Below are 15,904 nucleotides of genomic sequence, written 5' to 3'. Positions count from 1 at the left end.
CAGGGGTTACTCTGGCTCTGTGCTCAGAAATTGCTCTTGGCGGGCCCGGAGAGATAGCACAGCGGTGTTTGCCTTGCAAGCAGCCGATCCAGGACCTAAGGTGGTTGGTTCGAATCCTGGTGTCCCATATGGTCCCCCGTGCCTGCCAGGAGCTATTTCTGAGCAGACAGCCAGGAGTAACCCCTGAGCATCGCTGTGTGTGGCCCAAAAACCAAAAAAAAAAAAAAAGGAAAAAAAAAAAAAAGAAATTGCTCCTGGCAGGCTCAGGGGATTGAACCCAGGTCCATCCAGGGAAACATGCAAGGCAAACACCCTGCCGTTGCTATTACTATTGGCTCCATGCCACCTTAAGCAAGTGTCTTCCCTCTCAGAGTCCAACTCTTTCACTGCCAAGTTTGAATAAGGTCTGGGTGAATGCCTCTAATTCTCTGCATTTACAAAGCCTTTGAATGGTTCTTTACACTCTACCTATCCTTAACACTTTTAAAAAAACGGGCCCACAAGCGATTCTTGGCCTGAAGGTGTAGGCCTGTCTGAGGCTTGCATCAGTGCTATGGAAACACCAGGGCTAGTGTTGGGAAAGGTGGGCAGGAACACAACCCAATACCAGGGATGGAACATAAGGCTGAGCACAAGTTCCCCAGCGCGGTGGGCTTCAGCATTCACGTGGTGGCCCATAGTATTTGACTCCCTCGCCATTTTCTGTGGCTCAAATGAGGTGAGCAGTTTTCAAGGCATCTGATAAATGCATTTTGTTCGCTTGTTTTTGTTTTGAGGCCACACTGACGGTACTCAAGGATTACTGGGGGTAACTCCTGGCTCTGCTCAGTGGTCATTCCTGGGGGGTGCTTGGGGGATCATATAGGATACCAGGGATGGAACTGTGTCGGCCCGTGCAAGGCAAAACACCGTACTCCTGTGCTCAGGCCCCGGATCATCTCTTCATCCTTAAGTGGGGTAATTTCGCTATTCAGCACAAAAGCAGCAGTACAAGTAATGGGAAATGTACCTTTCTCCAAGTTTCTTCATACTCACCACATGCAGATCTGGGGTTGGGGTATAGGTGGCTGCGGAGAGAGAATGAATCTGATAAGGCAGAGCTGTGCTGCCTTCTCAGTCTGGAAACCACACACAACGCTGGCGGGCGGGGGCTTAAGCAGTCCCCAAGTATTAGTCACGAGCAGATTGAAAATCCGCTTCACTGAGGCGGCCGGACAACGTTTTGGACGTTAAAAGCCACCGGTGAGGGCCGGAGCTATAGCATTTGCCTTGCACGCGGCTGACCCAGGACGGACCTAGGTTCAATCCCCGGCCGCCCATATGGTCCCCCCCAAACCAGGAGCAATTTCGGGGTGCAGAGCCAGGAGTAACCCCTGAGCGTCACCGGTGGCTCCCCTCAAACCGTGGATGCGCCCTCCCTCACCGGGAACAAGCTGGCTGAGGGGTCTTCCTTTGCGGCGCCAGAGGCCAAGGTCTCGGACGCGATCACCCCCGTTCCCGTGAGGCTGCTCAGCTCCTCCATGGAGCCCACAATCCCGGCAGGTTCCCGCGGCAGCTCGCACGGCATTTGAGGTCCCAAGGACTGCCTGGATTTCTGACCGATCATGTTCCTCCTCGCTGCCGCGAGTGATCAATCACTAGCGGGAGGGGCTCGGGCAGCAACTGTCGCTCGGAGAGCGCCTCCTGACTCTCGAGGCCTCAAAGGCGAGTTCGCGGACGTTCTGGGAAGGCGAAGAGAAGAGAGGACAGGGCGGTTGCCAATGGGGAGGGGGATGCGAATCCGCACGCGCGAAGAACTGTCACCCGCTCCCGCCGCCGAACCGTCCCTTCCACACTGTCGCGAGGGCGGTGCGCGTCTTCCGGGCTGGAAAGCGCGGTACTGGTTACCATGGGGACTGCCTCCCGGCCAATCACAGAGAGCTAAAGGGGCGCAGAGGCGGGACAAAGCGCGGCCAATGGGAGGTGAGACAGGGAAGGCGGGTCTTCCGCCACTTCCGGCTCCGGCTCCGGCGCCTGCGCTCTACGCCGCGGCCCGGGGACTTCCGGCGAGGCCCAACATGGCGGCGCTGGGCTGAGTCCGCCGCGGTGAGGGACCTAGGGCCGATGCGGGAGCCACCCTGCGGGGTTGGACGATGGAGCTCCGGGAAGCGCAGTGTCTCCCGCGTTTGATTTCTGTTTTCTGTTTCCTGCAGGGAACGGAAGTGCCGCCGCCTCTTTCCTGACGTCTCCGGAGGCTCCCTACCCGGTTTCTGTCCACTGCGACCATGTCTGGACCCGGCAACAAACGCGCCGCTGGCGATGGGGGCTCAGGACCCCCGGAGAAGCTCAGCCGCGAGGAAAAGACCACGACGACTCTGATAGAGCCCATTCGTCTCGGAGGCATTTCCTCCACGGTTCGTGGGTGCTGCTCCAGCCCTTCGATGGGCCAGACGCCCGTCTCTGCTAGCACTTTGCAGAACACTGTGTTGAAGGAAGCCGAGGACAATGCCTGCTGTCTCTTTACAGATAGGAATACAGGTTCCCAAGGGTCACAGGGCATGTCAAAGACTCCTGAGCCAGAGCAGAAATACACTGAAACCCTGCCCATAGCAAAGTGACTGTCTCTATGGGGGTCTGAGCCTCTTTAAATCATTTGAACAGGAGCTTTAATAGCGGTTAAAGAGCCTTGCATGCAGCTGACCTGAATTCAATTCCGGGCACCCCTTAGAGCTCCCCAAACACGGCCAGGAGTGACCCTTGAGCATGGAGTACCTGGGCACAGCTGGTGTGGCCCCAAAACCAAATCGTGTGAGCAGATAGCTTAGGGATACTATAATTCCTTCTCCCGTTCATTCCAACTTGGTCTCCTCTGGGACTTTTTGGGGGTTGTCAATGGCCTCTTCTGTGACCCCTTTTTTCCTTGGTAGGAGGAAATGGACTTGAAAGTTCTGCAGTTCAAGAACAAGAAACTAGCAGAGCGCTTGGAGCAGCGACAAGCTTGTGAAGATGAACTTCGAGAGCGAATTGAGAAACTAGAGAAGCGGCAGGCTACCGATGATGCTACTCTTCTCATTGTCAATCGCTACTGGGCCCAGGTGAATACCTTTGCTTTCCCACTGCTTGGCCTGGACCCGGCTGCCAGTTCTCAGATTACTCTATGAGTTGAGGAGTCCAGTGGGGAGGCACATGAGAAATCAGTAACTCTTGGTGCTTTATCTCTTCAGCTGGATGAAACTGTGGAAACCCTTCTCCGACACCATGAAAACCAGGGGGAGCTGTCTTCAGGGACAGAGGTGCCCGGAACACAGGAGGGGCCAGTGCATGATGAAATTCTACTGACTGAGCCAGGGACATCAGAACTGAGGGGTAGGGCCAAAGTCCTGCAATCTGGGGAGCTTAATTAAGTTCTGAAAAAGGTACTGAAGAGCAGAGGTCTTTGATATTAAACTTCTGGATTTGCTGCTTTCCCTCTCTCCTTCTCCTATACACAAAATCACTTTTGTGTTTGGTAGTAGAGCAAGTGAGTAAGAACTTAGTGGGTAAGGATTTGGATTTTAGAATCCAAGTTATTGTGTGTAGTGTAATTTATGTTTTAACACTCTCATTTTATTTTGGGAAGTTCTATATTGTTGATCATATAGTTGGCACTGGTCAAGATAAGCCAAAAGAAATTCTGCTATCAAAGGGGAAATGATGGGGCTGGAGAGAAAGCACAGCAGTAGGGTGTTTGCTTTGCACGCAACTGATCCAGGACAGAAGGTGGTTCGAATCCCAGCACCCCATATGGTCCCCTGGGCCTATTGGGAGCAGGTTCTGAGCACAGATATAGGAGTAACCCCTGAGCACTGCTGGGTGTGACTCAAAAACCCCCCAAAAAAGAGAGATAAAATGATTATCAACCATAAGTGAAAAGAGTTTTGGGATTGAGGGAGGTAATGGAACTTAGCAGTAGAACATTTGCATTGAATATATGATATCCTGGGTTCTATTTCTGGTCCTACCAAAAATGTTTAGGGGATCTCTGAAAGAAATTGTGATTTATTTGGGAAGGCAGACACAGTTTACTTGAAGCTATGATCTGGTACCTTTGGGGCTGTTGGGCAATTATAGTCTACCCTCCTCCTCAGTGTTTCAGCTAGATGGTAGGGATAATATCTAGCAGCTATTGTGTTGATACATGAATCCATACTGTCAAAAGATTTCCATCTGGAACAGTGATGAGAACTGTTGCTGTTATCCTTCTTCCAGATCCCCTGCCAGTGCAGTTGCGGCCTCCCCTCAGTGAGCCAGCTTTGGCTTTCGTGGTGGCCCTGGGTGCTAGCAGTAGTGAGGAGGTAGAGCTGCAGCTACAGGGCCGTATGGAATTCTCCAAGGCAGCGGTGTCCCGTGTTGTAGAAGCCTCAGACTGCCTGCAGCGCCAGGTGGAGGGACTCTGTCAGCGAGTATACAGCCGAGGTTAGTACTTTGTGCCCCTCCCCAGTGATGTCCATTTCCATTTGCTGCTTTCTGAATATTATTCCCTCAGCCCAGAGCCCTAGGAAGTCAACCACATTCTCAAAGAAAGGGACAAGTTGTAGATGGGATCTGTTTGATTCTGGAACTTGGGCCCCAGAGCTGTGAATAGAAGGAATTGTTAGTGTGAATCAGATGGGCCCATCTTTGGAGCACTTGGCACAAACATCAGTGGCAACTGTTGATCTGTAAGGCATAGCAGCAAGAGCTCAGATCTTCCAGCAGGCTGACACGTGTTTCTTCGCCATAAAACTATTTGGCTTTCCTTTGTATGGTGGGGATAAGGACTCCTGATTCTGTCCTGGAAAACAGATGAGAGAGATAGTGGGTCACCTGAGGACACAACTTATTCTGGTATGAGTTGCTGCTGTGCCCCACTGCTTTGAACTGAACTCTTCACCCATACCCTACCTTCCCAGGGGACAGTGAGCTGTCCAATGAGGGGGCTCGGGCACGCACCCGGGAGCTGGGCCGTGAGAACCGACGACTACAGGACTTGGCTACCCAGCTACAGGAGAAGCACCACCGGATCTCTTTGGAGGTTGGAGTTGGGCTCTGGGGGCTGAGATTAGAAACAGGGCAGGGTCCCAGAGAATGCACAAGTAATAAGGCACTTGCCAGGTGGCTGACTGGTTAGATCCCAACACTGCATATGACCCCCCAAACACTGCCAAGGTCACAGTAGTTTATAGCCCAAACCTTCCCCAATATAAGTAAATAGAGGCAGGGTAGGTTCTCTAAATATTTGTCCCTTTCATTGTCCCTAGTACTCTGAGCTCCAAGACAAAGTGACATCATCAGAGACAAAGGTGCTAGAGATGGAGACTACAGTAGAGGACCTGCAGTGGGACATTGAGAAGCTGCGCAAGCGTGAGCAGAAGCTCAATAAGCACCTAGCAGAGGCCTTGGAGCAAGTAAGTTGTGGTGTTGGTAAGATGGCACCAGGCCTTAAGGTCCTACCTGCTCTCCAACACGCCCTTCTGTGTACCTTTCCTCCACAGCTCAACTCTGGCTACTATGTGTCTGGGAGCTCCTCAGGCTTCCAGGGGGGTCAAATCACACTCAGCATGCAGAAGGTAAGGAGGCCTCATTTTTCTATTCTCACCTTTTTTTGTTTGTTTGTTTTTCCCTGGGCCACATCTGTAGATGTTCTTGGTTCTGGTTTTGTTTGGTTTGGTTTTGATTTTGATTTTTGGGCCAAAAACACCACCCAGTGGCGTTCAGGGGTTACTCTTGGCTCTGTGCTCAGAAATCACTCCTGTCAGGGACCATATGGGATGCCGGGGATTGAACCTGGGTCTGTCCTGGGTCAGCAGCATGCAAGACAAAATGCCCTACTGCTGTGCTATCATTCCATGCCCAAATTTCTTGGTTCTGCACTCAGAAATTACTCCTGGCAATACTTGGGGGACCATATGGGATGCCAGGGATTGAACCCAGGTCAATCATGTACAGGGAAAATGCCTTCCCTGGTGTACTATTACTCTAGCTTTCATCCCCACCTTTTCTGTTCCCTGGAAATTCCCTTCAAAACTAAGGACAAACGGGGGCCGGAGAGATAGCATGGAGGTAAGGCGTTTGCCTTTCATGCAGGAGGTCATCGGTTCGAATCCCAGCGCCCCATATGGTCCCCTGTGCCTGCCAGGAGCAATTTCTGAGCCTGGAGCCAGAAATAATCCCTGAGCACTGCCGGGTGTGACCCAAAAACCACAAAAAAAAAAAAAAAAAAAAAAAAAAACTAAGGACAAACACAGGCCCTTTCTTGTCACTGGTGCTGTTCTGTTTCTTTAATTAGTAATTGCCGAACACTAACCAAGAACTAGGCACTGTGCATATTTTGGGGACAAAGTGGTCAGAAATGATAACTTTTTTTTTTTTTTTTTTTTTTTGGTTTTTGGGCCACACCCGGTGACGCTCAGGGGTTACTCCTGGCTATGCGCTCAGAAGTTGCTCCTGGCTTGGGGGACCATATGGGACACCGGGGGATCGAACCGCGGTCCGTCCAAGGCTAGCGCAGGGAAGGCAGGCACCTTACCTTTAGCGCCACCGCCCGGCCCCAGAAATGATAACTTTTATGGGGCTTAGATTCTAGTTGGGGGAACAGAGGAGTTGTGAGTAAACCAGTCCATCAGTTGATTGTACTGCAAGGGAAAATGCCTGAGGGTGATAGATGGAACTGGTTTGTTTTTTTTTTTTTTTGGATTTAGTTGGCAGAAGAGCCTCACTGACAGGGTGCATTTAATCATTGCTCATTCTGCTTTTGTCTCTCCTTTCTTGGCTCATTACACTTTGGGCTTTTTGTTTGTTTCATTACACTTTCATGGGGGAGTAACTGCCCCATGAGCAACAACGACGGGAACCTGACAAGTAGTGAAGTCCGCAGCAGGCACCCTAAAACCATGGAGAAGTTTCCTCACAAAGCCTTTCACTTCAACGCCTCTGAAGCTTCCCTATCACCCATTCAGTTCCCAGCATTAACCATACTTCACCGGGAAACAAGAGAGTGCTGACATTTGCTTTGTCCCCAGGGCTCCAGAATTCATCATTGTCCTATAGATTTGGGGGGTTTTTTTGGGGGGGGGGTTGGATTTTGGGACATGCCCTGTGTTCGCAGTGCTTCCTTTATTTTTGAGAGGGTCCACACATGGCAGCACTCAAGCGTTACTCCCGGATCATGCTCAGAAATCACTCCTGGGGGCTGGAGCGATAACACAGCAAGGTAGGGCGTTTGCCTTGCATCTAGCCAACCCAGGTTTGATCCCCGGCGTCTCATATGGTACCCCGTTCCTGCCAGGAATAACTTCTGAGCACAGAGCCAGGAGTACCCCCTGAGCACCACTGGATGCCCCCCCCCAAATAAAAAAAAAAAAGAAAAAAGACACTTCTGGTTGGCTCGGGGGATTATATGGGATGCCAGGTCAGCCTCATGTAAGGCAAATGCCCTACCTGCTTGCTACATTGCTTGGTCCCCTCTGGACTTACTTCTGGCTCTTCATTCAGGGATTACTCCTGGCAGGTTTGGGAGATCAGGTCAGGTACTAGAGATTGAACTTTGGTCAACCATGTGCAAGGCAAGCACCCTACCCACTGTATTAACTCTCCAACTCATCCTGTGGGTTTTGCTCTATTATTAAGGGGGGGAGGGGTGTTGGGCTACACCTGGCTGTATGAAGGAAGGACTGGGCTTCAGGAATCATGGGGTGCAGGGAATCAAACCTAAGTTGGCTATCTGCAAGGAAAGTGCCCTACCGTCTGCACTATTAATCCAAAGGCCCTTGTCCTATGGGTTCTTTTTGTTCGGTTGTTTTTGGGGTTTTTTGGGTGTTGTTTTTTTTTTTTTTTTTTTTTTGGTTTTTCGGGCCACACCCATTTGATGCTCAGGGGTTACTCCTGGCTAAGCACTCAGAAATTGCCCCTGGCTTGGGGGGACCATATGGGATGCCAGGGGATTGAACCGCAGTCCTTCCTTGGCTAGCGCTTGCAAGGCAGACACAGAGCCACCTCACCGGCCCCTTGTTTTTGTTTTTGATGGTGCTGGGAATCAGGCCTCAGGCTCTCACACTTATAAGCCATACGCTCTACTACTGGGCCACATCCCTGCCACTCATTGTTGTCCTATGTTAGAGAACTTGAATAGAGCCAATAGGAAGTCAGGGAAGCATGTGTCATGCCCTGCCCCTGTTTCCATGACCTTCCTTTCCCACTCCATAGTTTGAGATGCTGAATGCAGAGTTAGAAGAAAACCAAGAATTGGCCAACAGCCGCATGGCAGAGCTGGAGAAGTTGCAGGCCGAACTCCAGGGGGCTGTGCGGACTAATGAGCGTCTCAAGGTGGGCTGGGAGGACCTGAGTCTGCAAGACTGAGCCCTGTGGCCTCTTGCTGATTGCTTTAGGTTGGTTTTCTTTGGGGGGGGGGGGGGAGGGTTGTTGCCACTTCCAACACTGCTTGGGGAACAGAGTGATGTTGGAGATGAAACTCAGGACTCTGACTTACAAAACAGGTGCTTGCCTGTTAAGTCTCTCTTGGTTTCCCAGATTTCTGCTAACATTTGTGTGTCTCCAGGTGGCCCTTCGGAGCCTTCCTGAGGAGGTAGTACGGGAGACGGGCGAATATCGGATGCTGCAGGCTCAGTTCTCACTTCTCTACAATGAGTCTTTGCAAGTGAAGACCCAGCTGGATGAGGCCCGGGGCCTGTTGCTAGCCACCAAGAATTCCCACCTGAGGCATATTGAGCATATGGAGGTATGGCCTGGGAGTAGGTGGTGGCTTCCGGGTCATGCATGTCTGCAGGAGCATGGATTGGCCCTCAGTATTAGTCTTCAAGGGGCTGTAGGGCTGAGTGAATCTTTAATACCTCAACCTACAGAGTGATGAGCTGGGACTACAAAAGAAGCTGCGTACAGAGGTGATCCAGCTGGAGGACACGCTGGCCCAGGTACGAAAGGAGTATGAGATGCTGCGCATCGAGTTTGAACAGAACCTGGCAGCCAATGAGCAGGCAGGTATGTCTGAAGAAAGGCCATGACAGGGCCTTACTCGGGGCTGCCAGATAACCTTTGCTGTTGCGGATCACATTTGTAATGGAGCAGGAGAATACAGAAGGGAAAAGCAGAGACCAAAAGAGCAGTGACAGAAAAATAGAAGGATATGAAGATGGTAAGGGATAGGAACTTAGAGAGGAACTAACTTTTGTTATATTAATTATGTGTTCTTTGGGAGTAAATTTGGATTTAGGAAATCTACCAGAAATAAATAGCAAAGTTGAGGTTCCTTTAAGTGAATAGCTTTCAAGTTTGTGGGTTAGTTGGCAAAATCACTTCCTTTGTTTTTGTTTTGGAGGTCACACCCAACAGTGCTCAGGGGTTACTCCTGGGTGTGTTGAGGGACTATATTGCATACTTCATATTGAACCCATGTCAGCCACATACAAGGCAAGCATCCTACCTGCTGTACTATCTTTCCAGCCCTTGGCAAAATCCCTTTCTAAAGCCTCAGTTTTCCTCTCCTTTGTAATGGGAGTGAATGCTCTGCTTTACCTCTTTCCCCATTGAGGGGATAGCATCCAGTCAACCCAGCTCCCTCTTCCCTAGGGCCCATCAACCGGGAGATGCGCCACCTGATCAGCAGCCTCCAAAACCATAATCATCAGCTGAAGGGAGACGCCCAGCGGTATAAGCGGAAGCTTCGGGAAGTACAGGCTGAGATCGGCAAAGTGAGGCACGGGCTATTCAGGAAAAGACTTAACCCATTTCCAGGGATCATCATCTCATCTTAGCCTTGTTCTCTTTCTTTACAGCTCCGGGCCCAGGCCAGTGGCTCTGCCCATTCCATCCCCAGTGTGGGCCATCCAGAGGACTCTAGTGTCAGTACCCCAGTTCCAGGGAAAGAAGAAGGAGGGCCGGGCCCTTTAGGTGTCCCAGAGAACAGGAAGGAATTGGCAGCAGTGCCTAGTGCTGCCACTACTCCATCCTCAATGAAAAAGGAGGAGCCTCTCCCTGCAGAGGACGAGGTCCAAGCTGGCACCCCTGGCTCCCAAGGTCCCTCCTCCCGGATCCGAGAACCTGAGGTCAGGCCCAAGCGGGAGCTTCGGGAGCGGGAAGGACCTGGCCTGGGAGCCCCATCGGTAGCTTCAGCTCTCTCACGGGCTGATCGGGAGAAGGCCAAGATGGAGGAGGCCAAGAGGAAGGAGCCAGAGCTCCTCAAAGGTCTCCGAGCAGAGCTCAAGTAAGGCCCTAGACCTGTCTCCTTCCCACCCCTGACAACCTGTCCCCAGCTCTTTTCTCCAAACCTCCCTCTCTGCCTGCCCCCAGGAAGGCCCAGGAAAGCCAGAAGGAGATGAAACTGTTGCTGGACATGTACAAGTCAGCGCCCAAGGAACAGCGGGATAAGGTGCAGCTCATGGCAGCTGAACGAAAGGCCAAGGCAGAGGTAGGGCAGATATGGTTCATGGGAGATTTGTAGAGGCTCCTTTGGAGCTTCTGATCTGAGCAGGGTTCTAAGTCACCAGGAAGCAGTGACAAGGGAGCTTTGCTGTTACAGGTCGATGAATTGCGGAGCCGCATCCGGGAATTGGAGGAAAGAGATAGAAGGGAGAGCAAGAAGATTGCAGATGAAGATGCCCTGCGGCGTATACGGCAAGCAGAGGAGCAGATAGAACATCTGCAACGGAAGCTGGGAGCCACCAAGCAGGTACAGTTCCCTTTCCCATTGCCTTTGCTCTGAGTGAGGATGCCCATAATTCCCCGGGGCCTCTTCTGGCAGGTGACCCAGTGTTCATCTGCGTTCTTGGCTCAGCTGTATCTTCCTGCACTCTCCCCAGGGTCAGCCTGTTCACTGACCACAGTTCCTCTCATCTGTGCACACTTGCTGCAGGAGGAGGAGGCACTGCTGTCAGAGATGGATGTGACAGGACAGGCTTTTGAGGACATGCAGGAGCAAAATGGGCGGCTTCTTCAACAATTGCGGGAGAAGGATGATGCCAACTTTAAGCTGATGTCAGAGCGGATCAAGGCCAACCAGATCCACAAGCTACTGCGCGAGGAGAAGGATGAGCTGGGAGAGCAGGTTCTGGGCCTTAAGTCCCAGGTATGGCCTCTCTGGGCCTGTGGGGGAGAGCTGGAGAGGTCGGGGCCCTCCAGTACTGAGCCCACTCTTCTTCAGGTGGATGCCCAGCTGCTGACCGTGCAGAAGTTGGAAGAGAAGGAGCGGGCCTTACAGGGCAACCTTGGTGGTGTAGAGAAGGAGCTGACTCTGCGCAGCCAGGCCCTGGAGCTCAACAAGAGGAAGGTGAGGCTGGACTTGATCCCTGGGAAGCGCCTCCTGGCCTCTCTTTTGATTCTAAGAATCTGAAACAGATGTACTGGCCTCTGACCATAACTGCTCTGTCCCAGTCCCTGTGACCCTGTGCTGAGGGTCACCTCTGTGTTGATCACATTTCAGTCTTTTAGGAAAATTTTATTTTATTTATTTATTTATTTATTTATTTGTGGTTTTTGGGTCACACCCGGCAGTGCTCAGGGGTTATTCCTGGCTCCAGGCTCAGAAATTGCTCCTGGCAGGCATGGGGGACCATATGGGACACTGGGATTCGAACCAATGACCCCCTGCATGAAAGGCAAACGCCTTACCTCCATGCTATCTCTCCAGCTGGAAAATTTCATTTTCTTAACAGTAGGTTGTTTGTCTTTTATTGAAACCATTCTTATCTACAAAGTCCTTCATTCTTTGTTTTTTTGTTTTGTTTTGTTTTGAGGGGGCCACACCCAACTGTGCCAGGGGTTACTCCTGGCTCTACCCTCAGAAATCGCTACTGACTGGCAAGGGGGGGGACCATATGGGATGCTGGGATTCAAACAACCGTTGGTCTTGGGTCAGCTACTTGCAAGGCAAATGCCCTACCGCTGTGCTATCTCTCCGCCCCCCAAAGTCCTTCATTCTGTGTGTGTGTGTGTGTGTGTGTGTGTGTGTGTGTGTGTGTGTGTGTGTGTGTGTGTGTGCTTGCGCGCGCACTCAGGATATGTGTGTGTGTGTGTGTGTGTGGTTTTTGGGTCACACCAGGTGTGTGTGTGTGTGTGTGTGTGTGTGTGTGTGTGTGTGTGTGTGTGTGTGTGTGGTTTTTGGGTCACACCAGGCAGTGCTCGGGAGTTACTCCTGCCTCCATGCCCAGAAATTGCTCCTGGCAGGGCACAGGGGGCCATATGGGACGCCGGGATTCTACCCGATGACCTCCTGCATGAAAGGCAAATGCCTTACCTCCATGCTATCTCTCCGGCCCCTAGTTCTTCATTCTTTTTTTTTTCTTTTTTTTTTTTTCTTTTTGTTGTTAGTTCTTCATTCTTATGGTAGTTTTTGTTAATGAGGAAACAGCCTTAAGGAGGGCATTCGATTTTGTTCAAAGCAGAGTGAACTTGGATTTGAGATTGAGGGGATGGATTTGTTTTCATCTTCTCTATGTTCATTAATGAAACAGTTCCATTTGTGCCCTGTTTGGACACTAGGACCTGCCTGAGTGCTGGGAAGACTCCAGGAGCTCAAAGGTCCTACTAGGAGTTGGAACTTCTAGGCTTAAGGAATCAAGAGAACTAGTAACTTCACAGATAAAACATAATTACTGTAAATTGCATTAACTCTCATGAAGAACGGCAAAAGAAAAGGAAATACTGGAGTTGAGGGGACTGTAAGGGACAGTATGTGTAAAGAGAAGAGTCATGTGAAGTCTCAGAACAGAAGGAGCTGTCAGACAGCTTAACTCTGACCTGGGTAATGCAAGAGATCACAGAACAACTGAGTGTTTGATGGGCGAGGGTATGTGGCCTCTGGCTCTACGTGCCTAACTTGGGCTCAGGAGATTACCCTCCTCCCACCTGCCACAGGCTGTGGAAGCAGCGCAGCTGGCCGAGGACCTGAAGGTGCAGCTGGAACATGTGCAGACGAGACTGCGGGAGATCCAGCCGTGCCTGGCAGAGAGTAGGGCAGCTCGGGAGAAAGAAAGCTTCAACCTCAAGAGGGCACAGGTGTGTGTGTGATGGTGCTGGTGGGACTCAGGGATTAGGTGGTGGGGTACAGACCCTTCACTCAGCCCAATCCTCTCTGCTTCAGGAGGACATCTCACGACTGCGGCGCAAGCTGGAGAAGCAGAGGAAGGTAGAGGTTTATGCAGACGCTGACGAAATCCTCCAGGAAGAGATCAAGGAGTACAAGGTTAGCATGAGACTGGGTTATGGCTCATCAACCTAGGAATTGGGGAGGGAGGCTAGTAAGAAGCATAGTGAATAGTCTAGGCCCTAGACTCTAGGGACATCTCAAGTAAGATAGCAGGTACTAGACAGAATCTTGAGCCATGATGGTACCTGCTACTTGATAGCCACAGTGCCAGCTAGTTGTGGGAAGGCTAGCGCACACCTGCCACAGCTGAAATGAATAAGCAGTGATTTGTGGGAACTCAGCAGGCCCTTCAACAGGCTTAGGGTTAGCAAGCTTCCCGGAGGTATGGCTAAGGGCCATCAGAAGAATGGGTCCAGGGGACTGGAGCAATAGCACAGCAGGTAGCCTGCATGCAGCTGACCTGGGTTCAACCCTTGGCATCCCATATGGTCCTCTAAATCTGCCAGGAGTAAATCTTGAGCACCGATAGATGTGGCCCAAAGACAAAACAAATGAGTCCAGATAATCATGAAGAATGGGAATCAGAGGTCCCTAGTTTGGAGACTGTGTGGCCAAGCTGGATATGGGAGGAAGGACATGAATTTCATGGTCTGGGAGGTGAGTGGGCAGGCAGGGGGGCAGACAGAAAGCTTAGAAAGAATTTTCCCATAGATGGCAGTTTGATTTGTTGTTGGATTTGGGCTCAAGGAAGTAAAGACTAGGGGCCGGAGAGATACACAGTAGTAGGGCGTTTGACTTGCACACAGCCTATCCAGGACGGATGTTGGTTTGAATCCGGGCATCCCATATGGTCCTGCGAGCCTGCCAGGAGCTATTTCTGAGCACAGAGTCAGGACTAACCCAAGTGCCGCCAGGTGCGACTCAAAAACCAAAGGGAGGGGGGCACAACGGTAGGGCATTTGCCTTGCACACAGCTGACCCAGGACCAATGTTGGTTCAATTCTTAGCATCCCATATGGTCTCCTGAGCCCCTACCAAGGGCAGTTTTTGAGCACAGAGCCAGGAATAACCCCTGAGCGTCACTGGGTATGACCCCAAAACCAAAAAAAGGAAGTAAAGACTAGAGACAGAGAAAATTTGTTAAGTTCTTTTTTTTTTTTGGGGGGGGGGCACACCTGGTGATACTCAGGGTTACTTCTGGCTATGAGTTCAGAAATTGCTCATGGCTGCAGGACCATATGGGACGCCAGGATCGAACCCAGGTTCATCCTGCGTCAGCCTCGTACAAGGCAAACACCCTACCACTGTGCCATCGCTCTGACCCCATCAAAAAAGAAAACCAAAGAGGAGTGAGTCTAGGGGCCCAGAGCCAAATCTTTGGGCCAGCCTGTTGAGGGTTATAGACAGCAGATTTTCGTAACACTAGTTACCTAGCTATGATTTAGCAAGTGGAGAGGTCAGTCTAAAGCATGTCATGAAGCTTGAAAGGAACCTAGTTAGCAGCCTGCACTAATAGGTTAGCTCTCCTCACTGCTACTTTCTAGTTTTGAGGCTCTGAGCCTCAGTTTCCTTATTTGGAGAGTACTCATCCTCACATCCCTATGGTGAACCTTAAGGACAGTTTTCCATGTGATTAGCTTAGCATGCACCACTTCCTGATGTCATTGTGAGGTGTGGACACTGTCCAGATTGTCACAAGTGATGCCTTTGCCTGGCCCAGGCGCGGCTGACCTGTCCCTGCTGTAACACCCGCAAGAAGGATGCAGTCCTTACTAAGTGCTTCCACGTTTTCTGCTTCGAGTGTGTGCGGGGCCGTTATGAGGCCCGCCAGAGGAAGTGCCCCAAGTGCAACGCAGCGTTTGGTGCCCACGACTTTCATCGTGTCTACATCAGCTGAACCCATACCTCAGGGAACTTTGGAACCTATGGACTCTGGAGGCTGTGCCCCCAGTTCCTCCACACCCTGTCCTTCCATTCTGGACCCTGTGGGCCCAACAACCCCCTCAACCCCCACCTGGTTGGGGGAGAATGCTCCAGAACATCATCTGGAACGGATTCAGCCAAGCATGTGGGGCCTCCACTCTGCAGAAAGGTTGGCTGCGAGGGGTCTGAGGGCCACAGGACACTCAACTGTGCCTATGGATGTGGCCAAACCCTTCTATTAGTCTATTCTTTCTATCCAGACCCAGCCCAGCCTTGAAGGGAATTCCCCAGGCTTTGACCTCCCCCACAAACTGGCTTACAACTCCCAAGGAGGACCAAGTGTGGGCCTCTGAGCCGAAACCTCCAACCCGGGAAGACCTTTTGTCCTAGTCGGGCAGGACTTCTCTCCGTGGGTTCCCTAGACATTCGGGTCAGCTTTGAGTGCTGAGTGTTTGATAGGGATACCATCCTTTCTCCAGGCCATTCTCTCATCTTGGAAGTGCCAGTCCAGGAGTGAGTCTTTGTTGGAATCATGCCCCCTTCCAGTCTCAAGCCCACTTAACCCCCTCTAGTGCATCCCAGTGCACTGGGTCTCTGGACTTGACTTCTTTCATCCTGGTGGCCTTAATTGCACAGGAAGCAGAATTTCCCAGATGGGGAAAGGACAGACTAGCCTCTGGGCCAACTTCCGATCATTCCAGGTAGAAGAGCTTCATTAAGGCCCTGTGATGAGCATGTACCAAGGAAGCTCCCAGTAACTGCCTTCCCAGGCAAACCCTGGGTTGTGGAAACTGAAGCTCCAAAGGGCCTGAAGAAGAGCTGCTGACAGGCAAGGGTCCCTTTGGACCACTGCCTCTCCAGTGATGTCTTGTAAAGGCTATTAAA

At 51.3% G+C, this 15,904-nt stretch overlaps 2 protein-coding genes across 3 annotated transcripts in view; one reads left to right on the top strand and one right to left on the bottom strand.

Annotated features, from left to right (window-relative positions):
- CFAP119 (cilia and flagella associated protein 119) overlaps positions 1–1,606 on the bottom strand; it is a 6,086-nt gene extending 4,480 nt beyond the window's left edge. The window contains exon 1 of the mRNA XM_049788129.1: positions 1,424–1,606. Within this exon, the coding sequence (XP_049644086.1) occupies positions 1,424–1,606 (183 nt within the window). The remainder of the gene's footprint in view (positions 1–1,423) is intronic.
- Positions 1–15,904, top strand: part of RNF40 (ring finger protein 40) — a 21,601-nt gene extending 5,697 nt beyond the window's left edge. Inside the window, exons 1-20 of one of the 2 annotated variants that reach the window (XM_049789095.1) lie at positions 2,044–2,085; positions 2,193–2,393; positions 2,907–3,074; positions 3,204–3,345; positions 4,228–4,434; positions 4,911–5,032; positions 5,259–5,405; positions 5,493–5,567; positions 8,203–8,322; positions 8,555–8,734; positions 8,859–8,994; positions 9,583–9,704; positions 9,789–10,216; positions 10,303–10,420; positions 10,532–10,681; positions 10,865–11,077; positions 11,153–11,278; positions 12,865–13,005; positions 13,091–13,192; positions 14,817–15,904. In XM_049789095.1, coding sequence (XP_049645052.1) covers positions 2,265–2,393; positions 2,907–3,074; positions 3,204–3,345; positions 4,228–4,434; positions 4,911–5,032; positions 5,259–5,405; positions 5,493–5,567; positions 8,203–8,322; positions 8,555–8,734; positions 8,859–8,994; positions 9,583–9,704; positions 9,789–10,216; positions 10,303–10,420; positions 10,532–10,681; positions 10,865–11,077; positions 11,153–11,278; positions 12,865–13,005; positions 13,091–13,192; positions 14,817–14,993 — 3,003 coding nt within the window. In that variant the 5' untranslated portion in view covers positions 2,044–2,085; positions 2,193–2,264 and the 3' untranslated portion in view covers positions 14,994–15,904. Of the gene's footprint in view, positions 1–2,043; positions 2,086–2,192; positions 2,394–2,906; positions 3,075–3,203; positions 3,346–4,227; positions 4,435–4,910; positions 5,033–5,258; positions 5,406–5,492; positions 5,568–8,202; positions 8,323–8,554; positions 8,735–8,858; positions 8,995–9,582; positions 9,705–9,788; positions 10,217–10,302; positions 10,421–10,531; positions 10,682–10,864; positions 11,078–11,152; positions 11,279–12,864; positions 13,006–13,090; positions 13,193–14,816 lie in introns of those variants that run through there. The other variant, XM_049789094.1, reaches the window with a different exon arrangement.

The sequence above is a fragment of the Suncus etruscus genome, chromosome 15 (assembly GCF_024139225.1).
Source record: "Suncus etruscus isolate mSunEtr1 chromosome 15, mSunEtr1.pri.cur, whole genome shotgun sequence".
Classification (NCBI taxonomy): domain Eukaryota; kingdom Metazoa; phylum Chordata; class Mammalia; order Eulipotyphla; family Soricidae; genus Suncus; species Suncus etruscus.
The sequence above is the reverse complement of the archived record's forward strand: the minus strand, read 5'-3'. Positions and strand labels throughout refer to the sequence as shown.